The following is a 25,973-nucleotide window of genomic DNA, read 5'->3' on the forward strand; positions in this document are numbered from 1 at the left end:
TTCACATACGCATGTGCCTGTGCTTTACGGTACACTCTAATCAAGCGATTCACAGAAATAATGTGTCAGTGGACTGCCATAGCCTCCTGTGCAACTGTATATCAAGAAAAGCACCTCTAACAGAATATCTTGAGTTAAGGTATGCATACAGTGTTAAAGCACCCGCACCCCAAAGTGAAACGCAAACTAAAACAAGTGTGGACTTGCACATCAACGTCTCGATGTCTCCATCTTCTGTGCTGGAATGCTCATTTGTACATGAATTACAGCATACATTTGTTGAGACTCAACCTCAGAAAACCCTCTGAATAAAACAGCCCATTAAAAATATTACCAGCTGAACCTCCACAGAGGTTTCTATAAAAAGCCAGTGTACTGTATGTTTTTTATGAGACGCAAATAGTTGTGCCTATAATATGGAGCATGTGTACATATAGTGCATGGGCTGAGCAGAAGAATTACTGTCCCTTTTCTGATTTGACATAACTATCTTTAATATCACATTCACTCGTCTCAAATCAAATACTGCTTCTATTAAAGTGCAATACACTCAAACCCCAGTTTAAGAATGTATGGTATACAAATTTTCACTAATCCGAACATGAAGAATTTGTACCTTGTAATTCGTTATAAGAACGAAATTTCGCTAATCCGAACTCTGAAGTTCGAAAATGACCGATTTTGGCTGAGAACCTCCTGCTAACATCCGAATTCAGCGCCACCGAACAGCTGCATGTTTCTGCACGGGCGCAGGGTGTCGTGGTTAAGGATGCCGTTTACGATCACAGTGAAAGCTTGTACTCTCATTTTCAAAGTGTTTTTTTAGTTGCTGTTCATTATGGGGTCTTAAGGAAGAGAAAAAGATTATTTAGCATAACAGTCAATAACAGCATGAACATCATTCAAAATGTAAAAATGATTCCATTAATTATTTTACAGCTATAGTTGAATTTCCCTATAAGAGATAATGGAATTTTTATTTTACGATTTCCTGCCTTCCAAACTGATTTTTTAGGAACTAATTAGTTTGGATACCAGGGTATAAGTGTATTCTGGGAAATTAATACTAACCTAGAGGCTAATCTAGATGATAAAAAAAGATTATAAATCAATATGGATTTAGAAAAGGTGTTGCTTACCTAATTTGTTACAATTCCTTTAATAAGTGATAAAAGTCATGGATACAAACAGTTAATATGATATGGACAGTACAGTAAAATATGCACAGTAAAACCTCTGTATTCGTGAAGGGATCAGTACCTAGAAGTCTGTGCAAATAGTGAATTCACAAATGTGGGACTTAATACCTCATGGGGAAATTGTTAACTATTTTCAAAAGTGTTAGTATTTATGGGTAGTACTGAATATGAATGAAAATGAATTAATGAAATTAAATAAAAATGTTTCAATGAAAACATTTAATGAAAATGAATACTCTCAACAAAAGACTGTTTTCCCCTATAATATAAGTTATTGCACAGTATGTTACAGGCTATCCTCTATTAGAGTTTGTTTTTATCATTCTTAGTTGAATACACTTTCTTTAAGTTTTAGATTTTGTTTTTATTACTATTTTAAATGCAACAGATAGGGTTGCAAATTGTGTGTTCACTCCCTCTCATCCAACATTGTTGGAAACGATGTTCAATGGAAACGTGCTACCAGTGGCACACTTCAAGCATTTCAATAAGGCTTAAATCAAGCAAGAGCACTCTAAACAGTGTCGGAGCTCCCAAGCCAAATATACTGGAATTTAAAGGCATATTGTGGTCCAGACATTTCCTGGAAAAGGAAAAGAAAAGCGACTAGATGGACACAATGTAACAAGAGACTGCTTTATAATGATGTTTAACCAGCTTTCTAATAGCTGAAATGTAACATATCCAAAAACATTCACCATAAATTATGTTTATAATCTAACAACTCTCAATACTTCCAAGGTTAAAGAGTTCACGCCTAAGACAGCTACAAAGATTAAAAGCATCTTTAGAAAACCATCTAATATATTGGACAAGGGGAATATTACACTAAGGCACTTTTGAGTATTGGGATTAGCAACAAAACACTTCTACAGTACCAGTTCTTTCTTTGCTCATGCATGTCTTTACTGTGTTATGAATGAAATTATATATATAACATTACACTTAAATAATGCCTTCTTGAATTGTATACACAGTTAGCTATGCAAACTGTAATTTGTTAGCTTAGTTAGCTGTGTTCCTATTGTGGTGCTTATTATTTTTCAGCCTTCAAAGAAAGAAATAGCATTAATTGGTGAGTTTACAAGAAAATATTAATCCATCACCGTGAAGGAAATAATTTCCATTACTATTAATTGAACTCTACTGTACATCACCATCCCCCTCGAAATCACCAGGACAAGCTAGACTCTTTTGTCTGTCTTGCCCCGGTCTTTAATGACAATATTTGTCATCGATACACTGAGGAGTGGTTTGAAAATAAAACTGCAAATCCACAAGTCACCAGGCTTAAAATGTAACAACTGCTATTCAAAAACTAAACATCGGAATCTTTTAAAATGAGAAGTAAAGAGGGCTACAGAAGCTATCCTGAACAGGATGGGTGAATACACAGTATGTGGAACCCAGTGCCGTGGCCTGTCGTTGGGTAACATTTTTAACAACTCATTCTGTATACATTTACTTTTTTACACTTGGATAAAACATACTATTTTAGACATTTCTAAAACCTTGTAAGTCAATCAAAAGCAAAATATTGTAGTCCACATTTCAAACCCCTGAGAAAACCAAAAGAATATAGACAGAAATTTTGTATCCACTAAAAGATTCTCACATTCCAATTTCTTGGCATCTAAATCAATACGACCATTCCCTTACACAGCTCCTGGGTTTTATTACAAATCATTTTAGGTCAAAAAAATCATCTGAAGCCTGTGGTGGTGAGGTCTCATGTTTCCGAGTTATTTCTATGCACAGTGGGTACCAATATTAAAATGCTGAGACAGTGTTTAGAATGAAATGTAAAGATTACAATACATTTAATTGTGGGTTGTATTAACAGTTAGTTCATTTAGAAAGGCTGCAACAAAGCACAAAAAAAAAACCTGAGACTACACAAAATACTAATGAATTATTATGACTTTAGTACTGTCACAATGCCTGCAGAAAAGCAGGCAACAGAGATCAAAACAATTTTCTGTCAGGTTAAAGACTCTTTAATATGCATGTCTTCTTATCTAGCAGCATGCCCTACCTTTTTGAGAAGTGTTGAAACATAAAGCTCTCTGAACATAATGTGCAATATAGCAAAAGGCTGGTGTAAATAATTAAAGGCTTCCATTTGTTAGGAAATGTCCCACCTGCATTATACATTCACACACTACTTTGAAGACAACTGTAAAGTCTGGTAATGACAAGTGATTGCAAATCACTGCATTAGGAAAAAGAGTGTTGTGCACATAAATATGCAAACAGCTTGCCTGCAAATGTGGCATCATGCCAGGCTGTTGACAGAAAATGAAAATAACATTTACTTTGTCAACATTAGCAGTGGGAGGTGGAGAATCAGCCCAACACTGCACAGCAAGGTTTCCCACATTGCAGAGTTAGCCATTAGTGAATTAACACCAGCAAAACCAGGGAACCATTAATGATACCTGTTTATACAGGGCCAAAATCAAACTGCCTTTCCAACATACCAAGACCTGCTTACTTTGCTTTACATCAAGAAAGCCACAAGAGATTATAGTTACATGTAATGCATGCTTTTTTTTGGAAGTTTCCCATTGGATTTCATTAATCACATCTACAAGAGATGGAATCCACAGTATTGTCCTTCTATGTCTATTCTTAATGGCTAAAAATAATTCTGGCTACATTCTCAATGATGCTCTTCCTCGAATAAAGCTGCAGTAGAGGTTATACACATTTGTACTTTCTTAGCATACATTTCTATATCATTTCGAATATCATAGTCTTGAGACTGGTTCTCTGAATGACCATGAATGCTATTCTAATGCAAATGATAACCACTGTCAACATGTATGAGAAACCATATAATATTTAATAAAATTAAAAATGTTGGGCTATTCTAGCACAAAAGGTACAGTACCTACACATCCTGGTATGATTATCTTCCTCTAGCTGAGTAATTGCATGATCATATTTGTGCACGTGATGAGACAGGATTTCTACTACCGATCAAGTGCAAGACTGATGTGCATTTTCACACTACTACAATGTCAATGTTGCATCACTGAGTAGAAAACAAAAAACCCGACATCTGTCGTGAATCGTGGAGCACAAAAAACACATGATCTACCGGGACAGCTTGGCAATTACATTTTACATACTGTAGGTGGTATTTTGCAGGAAAGTCTTGATTTTTCTCCAGCACTCTGTTTGATTTGCATTTACAGTATATCTGAAAACCCCCTATGGGATTAAAGGTATATCACCCTGCAGCTCCCCACTGGCAGCCCACTGAAGCTCAGCAGGTGTGAGCCTGGTCAGTACCTGGATGGGAGACTCCTGGGAAAAACTAAGGCTGCTGCTGGACGAGGTGTTACTGGGGCCAGCAGGGGGCGCTCACCCTGCAGCCTATGTGGGTCCTAATGTCTCAGTATAGTGACAGGGACGCTTTACTGTAAAAGGCTCTGTCCTTCGGATGAGACGTTAAACTGAGGTCCTGACTGTCTGTGGTCATTAAAAATCCCAGGATGTTTCTCAAAAAGAGTAGGGGTGTAACCCTGGCATCCTGGCCAAATTTCCCATTGGCCCTTACCACTCATGGCCTCCTAATAATCCCCATCTCTGAACCGGCTTCATCACTCTGTTCTCCTCCTTACTGTGTGGTGAGTGTGGTGAGTGTACTGGAGCACTACGGCTGTCGTCACAACCTCCAGGCGGGGGGCTGCACACTGGTGGTGGTGGTGGAGGGGATCCCCATTACCTGTAAAGAGCTTTGAGTGGAGTGTCCAGAAAAGTGCTATACAAGTGTAAGCAATTATTATTATTATAAAGATATGTTAATTTTACACCGATGCATGAATGCACCATGCATCATTTTGAGATGGTATAGGAGTAAGATTTATTGTGGAGCATCCCTCCATCAGGACACTATATAGACAACAGTATAGAAGGGAAACGGGCATTCCCATATACTGTAACACAAACATCACCCTGCAATGTGCAAGACATAGGTAATCAGTCGTCACCACCAGAAAAGTACCAGAAATGTGTGAAAAATATTAGTTTCCTGACAATTGTTTTGGTATTATGTCTAGTGTGACAAATATATTTCTATTGAAGTGGTGTTTTTAACTGTGGACATTTACAGTAGGATGAAAATGAAATGTCCTTCACCGGAAAATACTGTCATTGTCATCCAAGGGACTTTGTCCTATAGGTATAACCTAACAGGTTTAATCTTGTCCTGTTAACGTCTGTGGAAAACTAAACAACAATCACACCATATGAAGGGAGTAGGGAGAGTGCTGTAAGAATAATCAATTGGGTAACAGTAACAGTTACTTTTATGATGGATTAATGATGGCTTAATTTAACAGTGGCAAATGAAAAGAAATAAAATGTCATTTGTCAGTTACATTTGTATCATGTATTGCTCTGACTTATTTGCTTAAATATAAGGATGCTTTACATGCAAAAGACTAAAAGAAGTATAAGAACCTTTCATGAGAATGCATACTCAGTGCTACACTGTTATTTTGCATACATTTACTACGAAGAAACCTGACAATTATCTCCAAGGGTTTAAAACACAACTTGGGTTTGCACATACAGTATCGTTGAAAAAAACAAAAACTATTTAGGGTTTTCCTTCATGAGACTGATATATATTTTTTTGCTTGCCACAATTCCTTCTTCAGACGAATCCATGCTGAAACATGGTTACTTTATTATATTTTGTTTGTACCACAACACTGTATGCATATCATTAATATAATTGCGTCAAGTCTCCCGAGAGCTCATTTAGTTATTCAAAACTGAAAGGGAAAGAAAACTAAGCTTGCTATACAAGGGCACAGATGATAGCTGGGGCTCCACGATGGCCCTGAATTTTTCCAAATCTTTTCCCGACAGCTGCCTGAATTGTACACTTGCAGAAATAACTCCGCTAATTCTGAATCGCTGGCAACATTTTAGAGGATGATGCATTAGGGGATACATTGTTTCACACTGTGCAAAACGACTCGGATTCCACCCTCATCTCCATGCGGTTTAACTGCTCTAAAAACACTGCAAGATGACAGCTGAACCCAAGCGCCCATTCATAGCGCTATACAGATGCAGCGCACAGATGACGATGTTTACTAATGAGAGATTGTTTGGTCTGAGTGTTCTTGCTACAGTGCTGTCTGTTTATGGCTGGGGAGGTTCAAAACGAGACCTGCCTGGCTGACATGCCCTTTTTGAGCAATAATATTTCCTGAAGGGTACTCCGACACTACATGAAAGTCTTTCGGAAGCTCCTCTGTTTATAAGAAGGATTTGAATATGTGAAATAAGACGTATTTATGCCACCTCCCCAGTAGTGTGGAAACGCATGTGACCTTTAAGACAGAAACACGGCTGGCGCATGCTTACATCAACATAATTTGCATTAATGTAATCGGAATTTTGTTCTCCCTCCAGGGGCTGGAGCCTGACACGAGAATGATCATCTGAAAGAGAAAGAAGAAAAAAACATGTTCTAAATTAATAATCTTACTAAAAAAAAGGCATCTTGATGTCACTGCAAAATGCTTTGCGATTTCACATTTCTGAAGGTGGTGCGACCTCACGCATTTGTAATGTAAGCAGCACGGTATTTTGAAAATATCTTGATCTTTGAGAATGCAACAGGGAAGGACACTGCATACTTCCTTACAACATACATGCACTTCTACTGACAGCTGATGTTTACAAAATAAAGACAGTCTGCAAGAACACTGCTTATTTCATTTCATGATAATCAAATCTTACATTTTTTATATACTACATTTCCAGTTTGCAGAATGCGAAGCATGTTTTTTATATAATGAAAAAATAAAACATTTAAAAGGAATTTAAAAACACATATAATATTTGGACAAAACAACACCTTTACTGATCAGGTCAGTTATCATCATGTACTGTCAGCTAATATCTCACTTACTGTAACAACCTGGAAAACAGATATAATTATCAACAATAAGCAGACTGTAAATCAGAACATTACAGCCTGACACCAGTATCACCGAAATCACCAAATAGGCAAATTAAGCAGAAAAAACTTGTCTGACAAATTTCACTCTACTTGAAAATAATATTCTGTGAAATTCACTCTAAACCACATGTCTTGAGAGTTCTGTCCCAAGAAAAGTTATGAAACAAAACAAGACATTTGATCTTTACTGAATGACTTAAGGTAAATTTGTTTTTTCTCTGAAAAATTAAAAAAGGAAAAATAAAAACGTGAATTATTTATTGCAATTACTTATTCAGGATTTCACTGTAGACCTTCAGGCATTTTTGACCGTAATAAAGTTTCATGTCTGACACAAACTGGGACGCACTGATTCACAGCCAGAACGCTGGTAAGTGATTAGCACGATTCTTATTTTTTAGACAGCCGTCAGAATGTCCCGCGCTGTGGTAACAGGCAGCCACATCCATGCATCAGACAAAACTGCCCTGCCAGCAAACCCTGCATTGGTACCTCTCTGCTCCGAGATACTGAAGGACACAAGGCTGGTAAATGTCACCCTCTTTCAAGAGGTGGAAGTGACATTCATGCTTCCAAGTGGGTGCCTTCAGGCAAGGCATTTTCACACTATGGGCATGAATCATGCAGAGGTTTAGGGGCACATCTCAAGTACTAATGTGGAAAAAACAAACTGTATGAATGTATGTATCCTATTATCTTTTTAGATTTGTATGATTAAACCAGATTATTTTCATTTTTTTTGGTATATTACAAAACAACTGCAAGAACAATTGCAAAACTCACAACTTATATAAAGAAATCACAGATTTTTTAAAATCAGATAATTATGATGAATACCTAATAAGATGTTCACGGAAAAGCAAAAAACAAAATTTTATTTTTAATGGAAAGCTATAACTTTTTTTTCAAGGGAATAAAAACTACCAAAATTCACTGTCCCCCCGACACACATTTGGTTTTGTTTCTAGTGCATAAAGAAAGAAAACTTCAAGAGTGTTTAGTCACCCACAGACAGACAAGTTACTGCTCTGTAGTTACGCTGCGTATACACACATGCAATAATATTCCCGTATCTGTTCTTCATTCTGTTTTCATCTTTCTTTGCAGACTCCCAAGGTGCAGACTGCCCTTCAAAAAAACTCTGAAATGAAAGAAAGAGATGGTATTAAATGGTGTGTCATTTACCAGCAGTAAAATGATATCTAAGTTAAGAAACAGACCTTCTTAGAAAAAATAAATATCCACATCATTAGACTTCAAAAACAGGGACAACAGATACCTCCAAGCTATCTCAAACAGCACAACCATTAGGATATCAGTCAGTGTCTTGCAGCATTTTCCCAGTGCACCGTTTTCAGCACACAGTGTACTGTCTGGCTCTTTTGAAGGACTTGCTTCAATGAAAATAAAATATACCCACAGGCAGATCAAAACCACTTGCTCTGCTGCTACTTATTAAATATTAATCATGTCCTGGTGAAATTCACAATTCCTATCTTGCATGACTCACAATTATTACTAATTATGAAAATAAACTTCATCGCCTGAGCCTTATTATTTGACTCCTTAGGAAAGCTTCAGACATTTCTGCTGCCTTCACAGACTGCTGCAACTGCTTTCCTTCTTTTCTCTCGTATTTCAAAAACCACACTTTCAAGTTTCTTCAGGAGGGGATTTGTAAATTGCTAAGATTACTCACACAAATTAACAGAGCTGCTGCACAGTAAACCAGCTCTCCTTTAATATTTATTACATACTCGGTATCCAAGAGTGCAACTTTTTTTATATCTGTCTGAAGTTTTGCATTTATTTCATTGTGTACAGTATATGAAAGCAGGAATGAAAGAGAGAACCGATGCAATGTGTACTATTACCATTGCTTCACAAAATCACTGTGCTCTGGTAGTGCTAAGCACTAAAAAAAATCTACAGTGCACTGTATTCAGATCTTCACCCTACAAACAATTCTCAATACATTAAAAGCTAGGTTTTCTATTATAATGAAAAGGAGGGAAAAGAACATCTGTAAAAAAGGAGGTCATTAAATTGATATTAAAATCAAATCTGGTCCCAACACCAGCATGCTGTGCAAGCAAATTATAAAGTTTAATATTTAGGCATCCTAAGGTCAGGAAATACCAGACATTACAGTACATGATATGTATGTGTCTTTTAATTATCAAGATGTGATGGAGAAAAAGAGGGCCCAGATATAGACAGGACAGATTATTCCTTAACAATAAATAACGCTGACAACATTGAACGACACACAACAGTCACACCATGGATGTAAGTTTGCAGATCTGAGAGTTCCAGAGCCCTTTACTCATGGAAGGCCCCAGAATTCTATCCTTACTACTTCAACAGAACAAAAACACCTTAACAAGCCAGAGAGAACCCGCACCCTGATAAATAAAATCTATAGTAAACAGGACTAAATCTCCCTCTCTAAACAGATTAATGGAAATCCATTTCCCTACACTGAACAAAGGCAGCACTGAAACGGGAGGGATGCTTTAGCCTGGGGATTCCACAATATGTGAAATCAGAATTGTCTAAACTAAGTAAGACTGCAAATTCTCTTTTATAATTAAACTCAGATTATCAGCATCCAGATTACCAGAACAGAATCTGGTTTCAAATCTGATTCGGAAGGACACTTCTTCCTGTTCCTGCCTGTTTTTCTGTATTTAGCCTACTCACTGGTGCACTTGCTACGAATGTTACAGTCACTGATGACTTTTCCTAGTTGAGTACAACCGATTTAGCGATTCAAGTGAATTAGTTTCCCCTTAGTTAATTATTAGGAACACTCCTTTGATCATCACTTGCATGGCCAGGGTTGCTGTACAGTATAAATATAGCAAAACAACACACAACACTTCAGAACTTTGCCGCTGAGAACTACAAATGTTAAGCTTGTTGTAACCCACCTCCCGACCATAATAGTGTTTCCCTTTTTTAATTTCTTAGTCGCTTTTAAGAGAGCAATTATAGAGAACAGCCTTGATGTCTGTAAAAGTTCCACTTCTTCACGTGATTCCTGTGCTTTGTTTACCTCCAACGAACAGCTCACATCCAGTCCTTCTGAACTCTGTCATTCGTGCTTAGTGTGTTGTTGCACTTCAACACCTCGTCTCTCTCCAGTTTGTACTATAACTAAAAAAACCCTAATCCTGGGCAATGTCAACATGAATGTTGATTCCTCCTCAAACTCGGCTCACTCCTGAAGTTTTCGGCTCTCTCCTCTGTCTTTGCAATGGGCACTGTACCACAGCCGCCCTTTCTCAGGATCACAGCATCCGGGTTCAAATGACCAGGACTCCCCGACATGCCGTTCTAGCAAAGCTCCCGTCTCATTCATTTTCAGTTTCTAAATCCACCACGTAAATTTGACAAAATATGAAAAAAAAAAATATTGGAGGCGCAACAATTCAAAGAGGGGGTTGGGCTACGGAGAGAATAAATCAGATCAATCATTTCAGCAGAGAACATTCCCAAATAAAAAAAAATGTTTTGGTTATTGTAATTAAATCTACTGAAAAGCAAATTCATTTTTGCTCATCTTAAAACAGATAATACAAATGTCTCTAAACTGTCTAATGGGGTAAAATGAGATGCCATTTTAAACAATTACTGGTGAAATACAAGCCTCTAGGACTGAACACAGGGACATTTAATTTAATGAGGAGCTAGGAAACCTTTTCCAAGAGACAGCTAAGGTTGGGGGATCAGGCTTTAAAATGCAAATAAGAATGTCCTTTGAATCATCAAGCAAAGATATAAATGTATTTCACAGCAGGATTAAATGATGCCCCTTATCACATGACCTTTTGCTGGCCACATCAGGTCCTATTAAGGGTGGCAACTAAGGCCTTTCACATCGTCATGACAAGTGATGTTTTGAAGGGCAAACATTTAAGTGTGCATCTCTTCTCCTTTACACATTTTAGGACGTATTCCAAACATTATGGACTGTTTCAACATACTGAGCATCAAAAGAAACCTATTACTTACACACTGCAAATAATTTACAACTAAAGAATTGGAAAGAAAGATGAAAGTTCTTTTTTGCAGCAAGTGCGTTGCAGTTTTATGGAAGACACGACACTGGTACATTCATTACGCTGATTAAGATTTGTCATTAATTGGGATCTACAGTGACGGTCGCAAGGTAGCAGCATATGTAGCCACTATCTTGAGTAAAAAATATTTTTAAAATGGAATCCGCATACAAGTGGGGCTCTGCAGCAAATAAACAGTGCTAGATAGACCATCACAGCTGCTTGATGATCTGCCAGTCCTGGAAAGGTTGTGAAACTAACACAATGGACAGTTTTGGGTTGCATTGTCTTGCTAGGTTAGAAATTGCTGGTTGTCAACACAGCGAGTGAGTGCACTGACTTAGTCCAGTCCTCAGCATACTGATGGTGCTAAAGGCATTATTCTGTTGATACAGTAGGTTCCTTTCTGTGTGCTTCTTTCATTGATCTACCGGGCATTACATTCAGCAGGTTAAAGGACCTTATCACTGCACCAAGTCAAGTTTCTCACTAATGACATGATTCAGTGCAGAAGCAAAAGGGCAATGTCACTCAATCGCATCACTGTCAATCCTGAATGATTAATCAAAATAATACCAAAAACATTTAACTTTATTGATAAAAGTATACAATATTTTTCTTATGCATAGTTTGATAAGTATCTTTCAATGCTTTGTGTATATACTGTATATATAATGATACTGTACATTGCAGAGAAAGCTTCTGTGTCTTCAGCACAGGCTTTGCTGTGATTAATCCCTCTACTATACAGCCTGAGAGCACAGGGGTACAGTAAATTGACTAAACCATATGCCTCTGACATGGTTTAGACATTCTTTTTTATAATTAGATTGATGAAACAGTGAAAACATACCAAGAAAAAGCAGCAAAGCAGTAGTGAGGAGAATTTAAATGGTCGTTTGGATATTTTAAAACAGTTACAATACAGGTAAACCATGACTTAAGCAAAAGCATAACTTGCTCAAGTTGCTAAAATATAGAACTTTTACCAACAGCTAAAGATGTCAGGGATGAGATTATTTTATAAATTAAAAATCCTTGCCCATAAAATTAGCACTTACTAGGGAAAAAAACTTATTTAAAAAAACACATATAAATATTATTTTAATTAGAAACAAACCTTTCAATTGAAAGGATTCTACATACTGTAGTTATTTTTAAAAATGACGACAGCAATACAAATATTTTTTTTACCAGAAGTGCACGTCTACTGAATGATTCATTTTATGCACTTGACAAATTTTATACCATAGTTTAAAATTTGCAAAGGCATGAAGGAAAAATAGACTATAATGACAATTAGCCACAGTTCTTTCATTTATTTGATAACAGCAATGAATGCCTTTCAATTCAAAGCAGGAATAAGTCATTATAACTGACCAAGTCTTTAAAAATTTTAAATGTAATGTGGTGAAAATACTATGCATTCCATTAAAAGCAGTCCGATTTGATAATTCATTTCCACTCAGATGTCTGGGAAAGGATATAGTCTCCCAGACATCTGTTGGGACAATTGAATATAGAGTAGTTTAGATCGAATCTTGACTGTGTATATAAAACTAATCACTAGGTTTTTTCTTCGATTGTAGCCAGTGGAAATATCATTAAGGCAATATTACTGCCACTATTAAATATATTAATCAGCGGTATAAATTTTAAGATCCAAGGTGACTGCAGCAGCCTGTGCCTGAACTAAGAATTTTGCTTTAAGGCTGCTCCAGGCTGTATCTTACTTTACTCCAATTACCTATTCCAAGCACGGACAAACCCATTTTCCAGTGGAAATACAGCAATACTGCTCTGTCCCAATCATGTGCCTCAAATGCATTGGAGATGCTACAAAATGAATGCTTCAGTGGCACAAAGAGACATGAGAAAGATGAGACTGGGCTACTCTGGCACATTGCAGAAACAAGCACAACTATTAGTCAGGCCTGTTCACCCCTAACTTGGAAGACAAGCGACATGACTTTGCCAAAAGTAATGAGACTCCAAGGACAGTCACAGGATTAGTGGAGCTAAACGAAACAGAAATCCAAGAAGCACATCCTAACAATGAGTTCTGTTATGAGCTATGAGCCCTTTAATAACCAACCTTCAAGGAATTTCAGGGCTACAGAAGCAAATTTGAGATTTAAACAGAAACAGAATGTGAAGACAGCAGTCACATCACAAATTACAAATGAGAAAATGAGTTTTTTGCAAAAAAAAATGCTAACCTGCTACGGACAATACCCTAAATTTTACCCAGGTGTAGCTGTTTCAACATTGCCAACAGCAACTGGTAAGACATTAAATATATACTATAGTACAGTACATACTTACTGCCATATGCACTAATTCACAAAGGCGAATCCATGTTTGCTATAACCATTTCTGATTATTTGACACTGATGGAATTCACAGGTTAAAAGGAGAGATTTCAGCAAATGATCTACTCATTATGTTATGATAATGAAAACAAATACTATACAGCATTCTGGAAGGTGAAAGGAAAACAATCTTCAAAAGTGGATGGTACGTTGCACAAGACGGCAAGCTGAGGTGTTAAGAACTTAACATAACTTCTGGTCAGAGCAATTTTACATATTTCTCAAAATCTGCAGCATTAAATTCATGACCAAAAAGCTGTCATGCAACAATAATCATCTGGGTGAAGGGTCCAGTGAATTCAGGTAAATTAAAAGGACCCTTTACAGCTAAAAAGGAAAAAGATATGAAAGTGACAAAAACATTTCTGATGATAAAGGTAAGTATTGGACCAGATTCCAAGTGCTAGGTATTGTGCATTCTATCAGTCAGGAACAAAATGAAAGGTACTATCTCAATATATGGAAAAAAAAGAGAATTCTACAGTACATTATCCTCCATCTTCTTATTTGTGAATCATATAGCTGTAAATACAGTACCTACTGTACATGTTGTTTATGCTCTATGGACACAGCCATCTTTCTGAACCTTGCTAGACTGTACTTTCTGCTCTGTTGCTGCAAGGCTGTGGAATGATTCCCCAGCCCATGTGAGATCCGGCAGGTCAGTCAGCACTTTTAAATCCCATCTTAACATTTTATTAATGCTATATTTACATGCTAGCTTTGAATTCATTTCTTGTATTACACTGTATATTCATTTTTTCTAATGTTTTTGCTTTGGCTTGCTTTATTGCACTACACTCTGAGATGGTGCTTTACAAAAATTGCTATATAAAATAAAGGTGTTTTTTTTTTCTTCCATAATAAATAAAAGGAAAAAAAGTGTTATTTGACAGTGTTGGCCATTAATTGTAAGAAAGCTTTAATGCAAGGTAGCCGTGGGCATCTGAAGAGTTAATTCTTATTCATGTATTTTTTCCACTTAAGCTCACCATGAAACATTTACATAATTAAGTAACAATGATATACTTGATACGTTTTTACCTAACAGTCTATTGATTTGACCACAACAAACTGCAACAAACAGAAAATCTCTGACTTAAAACTTTCACAAGATTAATGGGAATGGGAGATAAACTAAGAAACAAGTCTTTAATTGCACAATGTGCATTACAGATGAAGTAAAGGAGCATATCCATAATGGCCAGGTCTTTCTGGTATAAGCACACTGCACCAACACTTTAGTTACCCAGAATCTCAGCCTCATTCCTCTCACTTTTCCTCAGTTTCAAAGCCATTTAAGTTCTGGCTGGTCTGTAAAGTTTTCTACCCCTACTGTGTGCAGTCAAGGACAATATACACACTAGGTTTTCTAATTCTTAGAAGATATAATGTATGTGTTACATTGTTAAGCAAGATTTATTTTAGGGCCTTGGTACCACAGAGGAATTAAGGTTCACATCATCTAGCTGCCACAGAATGGAGAAAGACTAGGTACAATGTTATAGAGCGTAACTGAAAGTTCTACATTTAAATTTACATTTAAACCAAAAGTTTCTGCTTACCTCATTTATCTTTTCCATAGTTAATGTACAGAATAACAAGAAGCATGGATTAGAAAGAAATAAGTAAATAGTTTAGTAACGCACTGCCTTTCATCTTCAGAAGTAAGATTTTAAAGATCATTTTCCAAAGACAGATAATACTTGATACACAACGTAGAACTGAAAACATGATTTTAAACTCTTACACATATTTTATGTTGCATTTTACTTTAAAATGTTGACTATAGCAGTTAAAAGAGTGCATCAATTATTCTGTACGCTATATTTTTAGCAGACTATATTGTGGCACTATAGCAATCCAGGCCCCGGAATCTTTATCCATAATGAATTACACCCTTAGGGCAGCCCAAACATTCCTGTGCAGGGAATTCTAAGAGGTTGCATCATTTATTTAATCTCTGAATTGCTCACTCATGGGACTGCTTTTATTATAGGTAAACCTCCTGTGCACAAATCAGGTAGCCATGTTCTTTTCATGTCCACATAAGAAAAGATGTCATCCTGTTTCCTAGATTCAAACAGTTGTTTTTCTGAGACTGTTAAAGCAATATGTTCTTTGCCGTAACCGAACAGCCTTACAGATAATGAAAGTTTTTTTTTTTGTTAGAATGAGTCATGCATAGCATCAAAAATATCCCTGTTTGTTTTCAACTGTCTGTAAACATGCAGATGCTGACTAAATTTTGAATTCAGGGACAAAAATATAAGTGTAGCAGGCAACACAGATCCACTGAAAAAAAAAACTTTCAAAACAGAATGACAGCATTCTGTAGCCAGTCAGTATGATTTTGGATTTGGACGTTTAATATTCAGGAGAGACTGCTTTACAATTGCTGGAGATTTAAACACAGAGACTCCAGATGAGGGACATGAATCTGTTGTCGCCAAACTGCAGAAATATGTTCTCAAAACTAATACATGAACAATAAAGGAAGAGTTCATAAACAAAACAAATAAAATTAAAGTGAAGACTAAACAAGTACATTTCTTTAGCTTTAAGTAAACTAAACTTTGAAAATGCGCACCTACTGTAGAAAACTAACAAATGCAGAGAGGTATAGAGCTAATACTGCAATTACTTCTTTGACACTAAGATCCCTTTTTCAATTATAGATGTTGAAAGAAACCAAATGCTGCTCATTATACACTGCCACACTGAGGTGAACTCTCCACAGAGTGCAGATTTGATAACTGTACAAGAAAAAAGGGTGCAAAAAGAAAGCTACAGTCCTGCAGGTTACTGTGACCTTTCTTCCCTGTACAGCGCGCTTGTTAGTGAGAGACGATCTAGAGAGGCAGCGCGTGTGCACATTTCCCCTCGCTCACCTCATACTCCTCTTTGAAGCCATAGCCCTCTGCACACTTCATCTGCGTTATGTGCTGCAGGAGGTCAGCCACTCGGATGGCGGGGTGGAGCTGCCCGGTCTGGTACGGCACGTCGACGGCTTCCCGCTTCTTGTAGGAGTGCGACTGCACCAGGCTGCTGGTGTCACTCGCCATGGTGTGGTTTTCATCTGGAGCAGAGCAACGACAACAGAGGTGCAACGTTACAATGACTGGGCACAGTCAGCGCTAAAAACACAAGCATATCACTGTTTAAACGTAATTCAAAAGTGGATAGGGAAAAAATACAGGCCATCTTTTTTTTCCCCAAAATATTTATAACTGTTGAAGAACCTTAAATGAACCATCTGTTACTGGCATAAGTATCTGAAATCTGCGCCATGCTCCCTGCTCTTTTACAGTTCTGCTATATGGGATACAGGAGGTTCTCCAAATACAGTTGGCCTACATACGGTAATAGCAATAAACAAAACAGATGAAAATAAACCATAAATAAATAATGACACAATACAAAAGAGGACCATGACACTGATGCAAAAGACACCTACTCTGTAAAACTGTGAAAAAAGAGCAAGTTAAGCACATTGTTTTGTAAAGGAACGATATTGCATTTTTACAAATTCCCTGCCAAGAAAATTATTTTTATGAAAAAAAAATCTTTAACCTCTCAACGAACACATTATAGAGTCCAAACTAGATCTCACAATTAGACCATTGTGACAATGATGAGGCACAAATACTTCTGAGCACACACAATGACACACGCTGAATGGAGTGTGCTGTTTTAACTAAGATGGCAATGTCTGATGCAACACCTTCAAAACAAATAAAAAAAAAATAAAGAAAAATGACAAATGCGAGAAAGTCCACATACTCGAGGTTAATGTTTTGATCGGACACTTGACATGCCACACTAGCTAATGGCTTCACAGTCGACCATGGGTTATTACACTGGGCATGAAATGCTATATGTCAACTGCCATGCAAGTCAACAAACAACAGAACCAGCCAAACAGGCTACATTCTGTATGAACCACACAATCTCCTCCCCCATAGGGCAAACTGGGAACTTACCATTAATTGGCACTTTTTAAGAAGATACATAACAGGTTATTGTGAAGAAAAAAAGGAGGAGAAAAAGGAAACAGGATATAAGCAACAATACAGTATGAGCAGCTGTACAGTTTCTATAACTACTCTAGGCAGGTTCACAGGCCTCTGGTAGGTTAGGTTAATCACAGATTAAATTAAAAGGATACACTGAAGGGCAGACTGTGGGAAGATAATTGACTGGGGTCATTAAGAATGATCAGTTTACCTTTGGATGTGGAATCCCTCACAGTTAAAAAAGGGTATGCATACAGTATATATAATAAGTGTAATACTAAAATAAATCTCTTACTTAAGTGTCTTGAATACTACCACCATCAAAAAAGAGCTCTTAAATTGGAATTATTATTGTGGCTATGATTTAAAGTTCCAGCACTTCTTCTCTTCCTGATAAAAAAAAAAAATAAAGGGCAAAATATCTGGGTTTGTTGTTAACATGTGATCTGATCCCAAAATCTGAACTCATAGATTTTGGAACTCATTTGCCAAAAAATCGTGAAGAATAGAAAGCTGTATGATACAATTATTATGGCACTAGTTCTGCTGCGGTTGTCACACCAATCCGTGTTTTTGTGTCTCAGACATCTCAACATGAGTGCTAATTCATCTCGCAGAATTGAACTGTTAAGTAAATCGTGCTGTATAAGCTTTCTACTTGGATAGCCATGATTCTATTAGACCTCCCATGCCTGCTCAACTCAAGACGTGAATCAGTGCCAATTACCAAGTCATCCTGCAAAAAAATAAAACTATGTGGACTTTGCATAACAATTGCAATAGCACATCATGCTACAAAACATGTCCTTATGCCTTCAAGGTTCTGCATACATTCCAGGGAAGAAGCCAAAGTTTGCATTGATTCCCCCCTCCGATATTTCATTCCATGCCAAAATCTATCATGCTTCTGAGAAGAGGCATCACTACTGACAGTACTCATACCAGTTATCATGAAATTATTTTCCATACGTACAAAACTCTGAAATGCTGCCAAATGAAAAAAAGGCATCTGTAGACGGCCCCAAGCCAGAAAAAATAATCAATGAAATTGGGTTCCGTTATTTTAGCAAAAAACAAAATCTGTTAAAGTGATCAATTTTGTTTAATTAGGGCATCACCTGCCATGGTTTCTATTTAAGCAGGAATCCTGACCAGTTAGATACGCTGTAGCATTTGTTGTTTTTTTTCTCCATTTTTCCATTTCTCGACAGTAATCTCTGCAACTACAGTCACAGCAATGGCAATGGGCAAGAAGGTGCACCCCTCTGTCACTCCCTTCATCCTGTCCACATTGTCTGTCCATGCATATGAGAGGTCATACACATATGTGACATCACACGCACGACACGGAATGCGGATGGGATGGAGTGAAGCCAGTTTCAGTTCAACCCTCCTGATCTCACAGAAAGCAGACAGGAATGGAAGTGGAGCGATCCTTAATAAAAAAAAAAAACAACCAAACGACCTCAGGTTTACACAAGTACTTCTTTCCTCATGTGCGTAGTGTGCTATTTATTTGCTAAGACGATCACTACAAGAGATACAGAAAAGGAAAATGTGAAAAGAACTTTTTTTCTCACCTAAGATTGCAGTTGGCACAAAGGGATCTGCTCATACAGCGTAACCAGTGCAGAGAGGACATTTATAAAGAAGAAAGAATATGGTAGTAAATAAAGGGATACATTCTCCTCTACGTAAGGAAGGAACACAGAAAATTGAGTGATGCACAAAAAAGCAGACTTTCTCAGCCCATCTGGTTACTGATAGACGCAAGTACACAGCCAAATAAAAAGCATTAAAAGTTCAGAAGACATTTACTCAGAGGCACAGACATGTTAGGTCCAAAAGCAAAGCCTGTGGTTAAAGTCCTCATTACTATAAAAATCTACAGTACTCTCTTGCAATGCAAAAAGTGTAGTTACAATGATGGAAGATATTTTGCATATTCTACTAAATATTTAAAGAAATTGCTAACGTGGTACTCAGAACTAGACCTAACTATAAACTTGGAATTATTTTCTTTTTTAAAAAAGTACCTAATAGACTTCAGATAATATTGTAACAGAGATAACACAGAAGTATTGCCATTACCTGGGTAATACGAAGTGGGAACTGTTGTGCTGAGTGTATTTGTCTTCATTGTAAACGATGATGGTGAAGACACAGCTAAAAAGAAAGAAAATGAACAGAACAGAGGTAATTAGATTAAATTCTGTTTTTTTTTAATATTTATATTTCACTAGAAATAGAAATGTCTTCATTTAACACAGACAGAAAGGAGAATCATGTAATCAGACTGTCTCCTTCAATAATTACAATACAGGTTTTTCATTCTTTCCATCTCACTAAGGGAGACCTAGTGCCTAATCTATCACCTTAGTTAATGGAGATAATGAAATTATCAGAAATATGCCAATTTCTAAGTTAAAACAACAACTTTTGGCTTCAACTTATATCCTTTTCTGACACTCTCTGTATACCTTTTTATACTTTATAAATCTTGGTATCCCACCATTACGACATCCATTTCAATTTACAGAATAATGGATTATCCAGACAGTTATTACAAAATTAAAAAAAGAAAAGGATTGAGGATGTGAGGATTTTTAAAATACTTTGAAGCAAAGAGCAAATACATCCCCAAAAATATTTTTTTGTGATTCTCTCAGTCACAGAACCGGGTTTTTGTCCTTTTACTACAAGAAGGCTCGCTGTAGGTGAACTTTACTTGTGCTTTAGTCTAGAAAACCACTTATACAAGTGTGCCGGATGAGGCCACTTCTTTAACTGGTTCATCAAAAGTACTGTGCTTGACAGCCTGTTCACCACATTATTGTAAATCTAATTTTAAATGGCTCAGTTTGTCAACCCTAACAGCACATCAAGGGGTGTCGTGCAGCACCCAAAGCACTGTGATGGAATAGAAGCTGTTTCATGAGCATCGAAAAGCTGAACAGAACTACAGAATTTTAATGAGTCTCATCAAATTAAAAATTAAAATCCGGATTTGGCTCTGGACAGCATTTCCAGTGGCTGGAGAGGAAACCGCAGTCTGGGATCGATTTGCGTTACCATGGCACAGCAACGGCAGGACTGCAAGACTTAGCAGCTTGGAGCCAGAAACGCCACTGAATTCCAACATTTTCAGATTGTTAAGAGTGAGAAAGGGATGAGTTTCTTTTCAGACCACAGTTCAGTTTTGTTTTTAAAAAAAGGCATTGGAAGCACAATATAAAGAATTGATTTCACATTAAAATAATAAATACAGTTAATAAAAAAATACTGTTGCCACATGACAGTTACAGTATGTTAGGATTTTGCTTAAAACAAAGGATAAGCTATATTAATTAACTTTTGGTGAAAAGCATTAAGAAAGGAAAACTATTCATTCATGTGTTGATTGTTAAATTCACAAGGTTTGTTAGTTGTCAGCTATGCTTCAATCTCATTTCTGACTAATTTCCGATAAACTTACTTCTGCCATTGAGGTTGTGTGTGTCCATGAAGGAGAAAGCCTCATCACAGTTCGTCCCCTGTTCAGTGTAACTCTTGTCCATCGAGTTCACCATCACGGTCATCTCTTGTCTAGTGCTGCTCAAAGTCTCCTTGCGCTTCTTTGCAAGTTTCCTAAAAAAAAAAGTCAGGTGAATTGTTTTAATAATCCAAACACAAAACTATTTCTGTGTTTCTGGGAAGTTTACTTAGTGACACATGGCCCCCGATCCTCCTAGTTTCTGCAGGCTATATTCATTAGGACATTAAACGTACAAAATATTCTACTTATTTTTTCCTTAGTGCAAACTGTAAAAGAATATGCCATTCATTTCTAATAATTACAGTTAACATAGAGGTTAACTAGGAAGGCAGCTAGAGACCTTTAGCCACTTTTCTGATTTATATCTTGGTTCTCTCCAGTGCCCAACAGCTGCCGATATGATGGGAGAAGTTACCACCTTCACACACAACAAAGAAAGACCTGCCTGACACTCAGTTTAGAGAGTTAAATGCCATGCTGTTTCTCACAGGGTAGGTCAACATGTCTTATGGGATGTAAAAAGCACCTCAGTGGTCAGATGTGTCAAAAATGTAGTTGCCACAGTTTGGCGTCAAATGTGTAGATGAGAATTCAAGAGCTGACAACACCCCTGAATGTCTAAATGACAATGCAGAAAACGGCCTAATGTGCTCTCCTGGGGCTGCATGTCAGAGAAGGGAGGCAGGCAATGTACTTTCACCAAGGGGAATATGGAGATGTATGATAAAATTCTCTATAAAGATTTTGCCTGCAGCAACATAACATGTGGGCTCTCAGTATGTACTGTGTGCCGGCACGAATGTGATGCAGAGTGCACAGTGAAGGGATTCCCCAGGGCGGCTGAGAGAAAATGCACTGCAATCAACAGGCTTACAAAGGAAGCTAATTAAAGGTGTCAAGAAGAGGCCCTGTTAAACTAGCTGGAAGAAACCTGGAGAGCCAGGGGAAGGCAGCAGTGCACTTTCTGCAGGTAGGAGAAAACCTTCTCGGAGCAGATTTAACAAAATATTTCCTGAAAAGAAATGACTCAAAATTAACTCCAAACAACACAAAGAACCCAATCAGGTTAGCAAAACCTGCAGCTATCTTTCGTAGGCTGTAAGTCACGTGTCATGAAGATAACAGTGAATGTTCTGAATATTTTCTCAATAGGAGCAATTACTATCACTATAAAGAAGTGCCTCCTTTCCTCAGTTTGAAATGCACTTCCTCCAAATTTCCACTTGAGCCCTTTAAGGATTCTGAACTCTTGGATCTGGTGGTCCCAAAGTAGCAACCTTTTTTCAAAATTAAAAAGGAAAAGTTCCTTTCACCTGTCATTATATCTGGTTGCTGTCTTATGGCCTGAATCCAGAGAATATCTTTTTTATACTGCTGGGACCAAAATTATAGGTCTTCCTTTTTTACAATTTTAATAATTTTATTATTAAATAAAGCACTCTTTCATATATATGTATATAAAAAAGCAGATGGCTTTGTGTCTTCTAATTCACTTTTATTATTTTTAAGTCAAGCTTTCCAGTAAGTTTTACATTTTTAATCTTCTCATTTTGGACATTAAAGTCTTTATTGTTCAATTTGCCAGTACTGCAACTTATGACTCTACTTGCAAAAGATGGAACACCTAGCAAGACAGTAAACAGAGTAATGCAATCTGTCACAAGCATCCAAAGAACACAGCCAGCTAATGTATTTATTATAATGTGCTGTAATAATGCCCCGATTTTCCCTAAAGATTCAGGAGCAGAGATTAGATACTATAAATCTGAAAGGTCCTGTGCAGAAGACGGGTGGTGTAAAAGGGCAAATGAAGATCAGATCCACATCATATTGCACTATTTTAAGGAGCAAAAACAGAGAGCCTGTTGTGTGAGACAGATCTTGAGACCAGCCACGTCTGCCAAGAAGCTGATGAATCTATGCCATGTTTGTGGCACACCTCTTGGACTCCATTCATTTCTGATCAGTAATTCTCACTAGTAAACAGCCCTGAATCATCTAGCCTGTGATTTGTGTGTTTCTGTGTGGGTGGTCGTGTACATTTCTGTTAGTTCAGCTTCTCAAAGCTGCCAACACATCTGAAACAGCTGACGGCCAGCAAGCATTTTGTGAAGGCGGAGGTCCCCTGCAAACTCTAAATGACATTAAAACACATTTCTTTGCTGAAAGAACAAAGACAAAGGACAGTGATTCTGTGGCTTTAACACAGCTAGCGCTTTCTAAATGGTTACGTAAATCTGGTATTTTTTCCAAATTCTAATGGCAATACTCTTAGAGCTCAAATCAGCGCTCCTTCTATGTAGAAGCCTGAGGGCAAAAAAGACTGCAGAAGTTCTAGAGACGAAGCTCACTAATGGAGTGATTCTACGGTTATCTTTCAGAAGTATTCCCTATAGTATGAAGCAGTTCATAACAGGACCTTGTAATACATTTTCTTAATGACAGTATGAACAGCTGTCAGTCAAAACTGTTAAAATATTTCTAACAGAAAAAGCTGATGTTTAAATAATAATAAATAATAATTCTTAATTGAAAACCAGTAAGTCAAACCTTTTAGAAAAGGTTAAGATAAAAAAAACACTAAGCCAGAAATAGAATATTTCCAACACATTCTGTAAGCATGGAGCACCTCATAGTTTCTCAGTTTTTCTGGATCATACACCAGCATTTGGTTTTTGAGTGTTTCGAAAACACATCACTGCTGCACTCAATACAGCCAGTGCTGCAAAACAAAGGTACAAGTACCCTGGTAGAGGAGATTGGCTTTCAAGCAAGGTGAAAGCAGTTTATACTTCTATCAGCAGCTAAACAACTTTGAACTACACTGCACCACTGCAGCCACCTCACGTTCTGTTGTTTGACTGAGTAAGAGCAGGTGACAAATTGACAAATGAAATAAATGCAAAACTGACAGAGTGGAAAAAAAACATTTCAGGAAAAAAAAATGTAGTTTTGCTTTGAATACAATGTCAGAAATAAAAAATAGCATCCTGGTAGCTCTTAAGAAAAAAAAGACTCATTCCATATTTCTCTTACACTCATTTGCTTTCATAAATGAGTTTATGCAGAGATCTTTTCATTTATTTGCAGAAGTAATACACCTACTCACTAAATACACTCAAAAGTCATCATAATCATTTTGAAAATGATAATGATTACTTCACAATAAAACAATACCTAAATTTGAGGCAAAAGCTACTCAATCCATTTTTCTGCAGAGATCATGATATATACAAATCACCAACACTCTGCTGTGATAAATTAGCAGTATATTAAGCAAATTAAGAAATGATATGAGTAAAAATAAAAGCTTCTTTCACATGAAGAATTTCTGAGATGATAAAATTTCAAAGGATCAAAATTCCTTTTTAAAATGTAAAAGCCTAATTTGCAAATGGCAGCTTAGATTTAGTGCTACATTTGATCGTCTGAATCTGCACTTATTTTAAAATACTTAGTTTAATTTGAGATTTGTCATAAAAATCTTTCCTTTGCCTCATTTCCATGCATCTGCTAAAATATAATTTTAAATCGGGACTTTTTATTTAAAAAAAAACAATGTTGCCTTGGATTAACCCCTTTAAAGCACTTACCAGGAAAGTGAATTATTAATGTGAAATTTAGACTGAAGGAAACACAATGTGCTACAGTGATCATTGAGATAGTGGAACATTGCTTTGGCTTCAAAAGTACCTATTACGGTAAGTACATACAGCAAAAAAATTAAGCAAATACATTCTAATCCAAAACATACTGATATAAATGTTAAGGTTACGTAAAAAGGCCAATATGGCGACAAAAACTTGTATGATTACAATTTGTTTAAACATTTCAAGACTTAATCATATTATTGGTGAGGACAAATAAACAACAGCTCATTCACATCTCAATTATTAATCTGTATGCAAATAAATTACCACTACTGGCAATGGAAATTCACTTTACTGCGAATACACAGTATTTGCAGTCACGCTTCATCGGTCTGGGCCTGGTTTCTCGATGAGAAAAATTAAACTGCTACTACAAAGTGCTGCTGGTGGACTAGGAGGCACGTCTGGACCAGAATCAAGATGTTTCTTCTCGACTATAATTTCCACAACCAACATCCCAGAGGATTCACGAGAGACATTTTGTTTTAGGAAGTTCCAGTCTTCAATCGACACGTCAAATTGTGGTCCTGACTCATTAGTCATTACTGATCTCATGAACAGTTCATAAAAGTAATGACACTAAATGAGAGGTTAATTCCATGCTGTAAGGCACAAAGGAAATACTTGTTGAGCCTTCTTCAGGTACGAAGGAGAGATAGAAAAGGTGCTAGTATATGAAGCAATGTACAGTAGAACAGAGGACATTTGGGTAACAACCGAATCCCTTCATAACTGCTACACGAGATGTTATAATGTTATAATTACATACTGTACATCATGTTTTACAGGGACATGCGCAAATGACATACTGTAAGCTCCAGAAGAGGTCATGACATTCATTTTAGTGTTTTATCATAAAAAGCATTGTTATACATTCTTTCATTAAGCTAAAACAAATGCCATTATGCACGTTATGCCATGTGCGCATCTCCCTGTAAAGCATGACGTAGAGTATGTGAGTATAACCTTTTGTGTAGCAGTTACGCAGAGATTATGAAGCCATTAAGCAGCAAGATTCAAATAAACCATTACCCAGTGGGTGGCACACTGATGTAGTTCACCATTTCCACCACTTCGTAACACCTACTGCAATCATAAGGTTTCCTTATTTACAATAAAGGTTCTTTCTCTTTATACTGTATATCACT

The 25,973-nt window shown here is 36.9% G+C and overlaps 1 protein-coding gene across 4 annotated transcripts in view; it reads right to left on the reverse strand.

The window, feature by feature from the left end:
• Window positions 1–25,973, reverse strand: part of LOC148831714 (receptor-type tyrosine-protein phosphatase mu) — a 242,427-nt gene that overhangs the window by 24,487 nt on the left and 191,967 nt on the right. For all 4 annotated transcript variants that reach the window (XM_088918656.1, XM_088918655.1, XM_088918658.1 and 1 more), the window contains 5 exons: window positions 21,116–21,267; window positions 19,732–19,806; window positions 16,516–16,703; window positions 8,242–8,329; window positions 6,588–6,664 (listed from right to left, as the gene is read on the reverse strand). In XM_088918656.1, coding sequence (XP_088774782.1) covers window positions 6,588–6,664; window positions 8,242–8,329; window positions 16,516–16,703; window positions 19,732–19,806; window positions 21,116–21,267 — 580 coding nt within the window. The remainder of the gene's footprint in view (window positions 1–6,587; window positions 6,665–8,241; window positions 8,330–16,515; window positions 16,704–19,731; window positions 19,807–21,115; window positions 21,268–25,973) is intronic.

The sequence above is a fragment of the Atractosteus spatula genome, chromosome 6 (assembly GCF_055471065.1).
Source record: "Atractosteus spatula isolate fAtrSpa1 chromosome 6, fAtrSpa1.hap1, whole genome shotgun sequence".
Lineage (NCBI taxonomy): Eukaryota > Metazoa > Chordata > Actinopteri > Semionotiformes > Lepisosteidae > Atractosteus > Atractosteus spatula.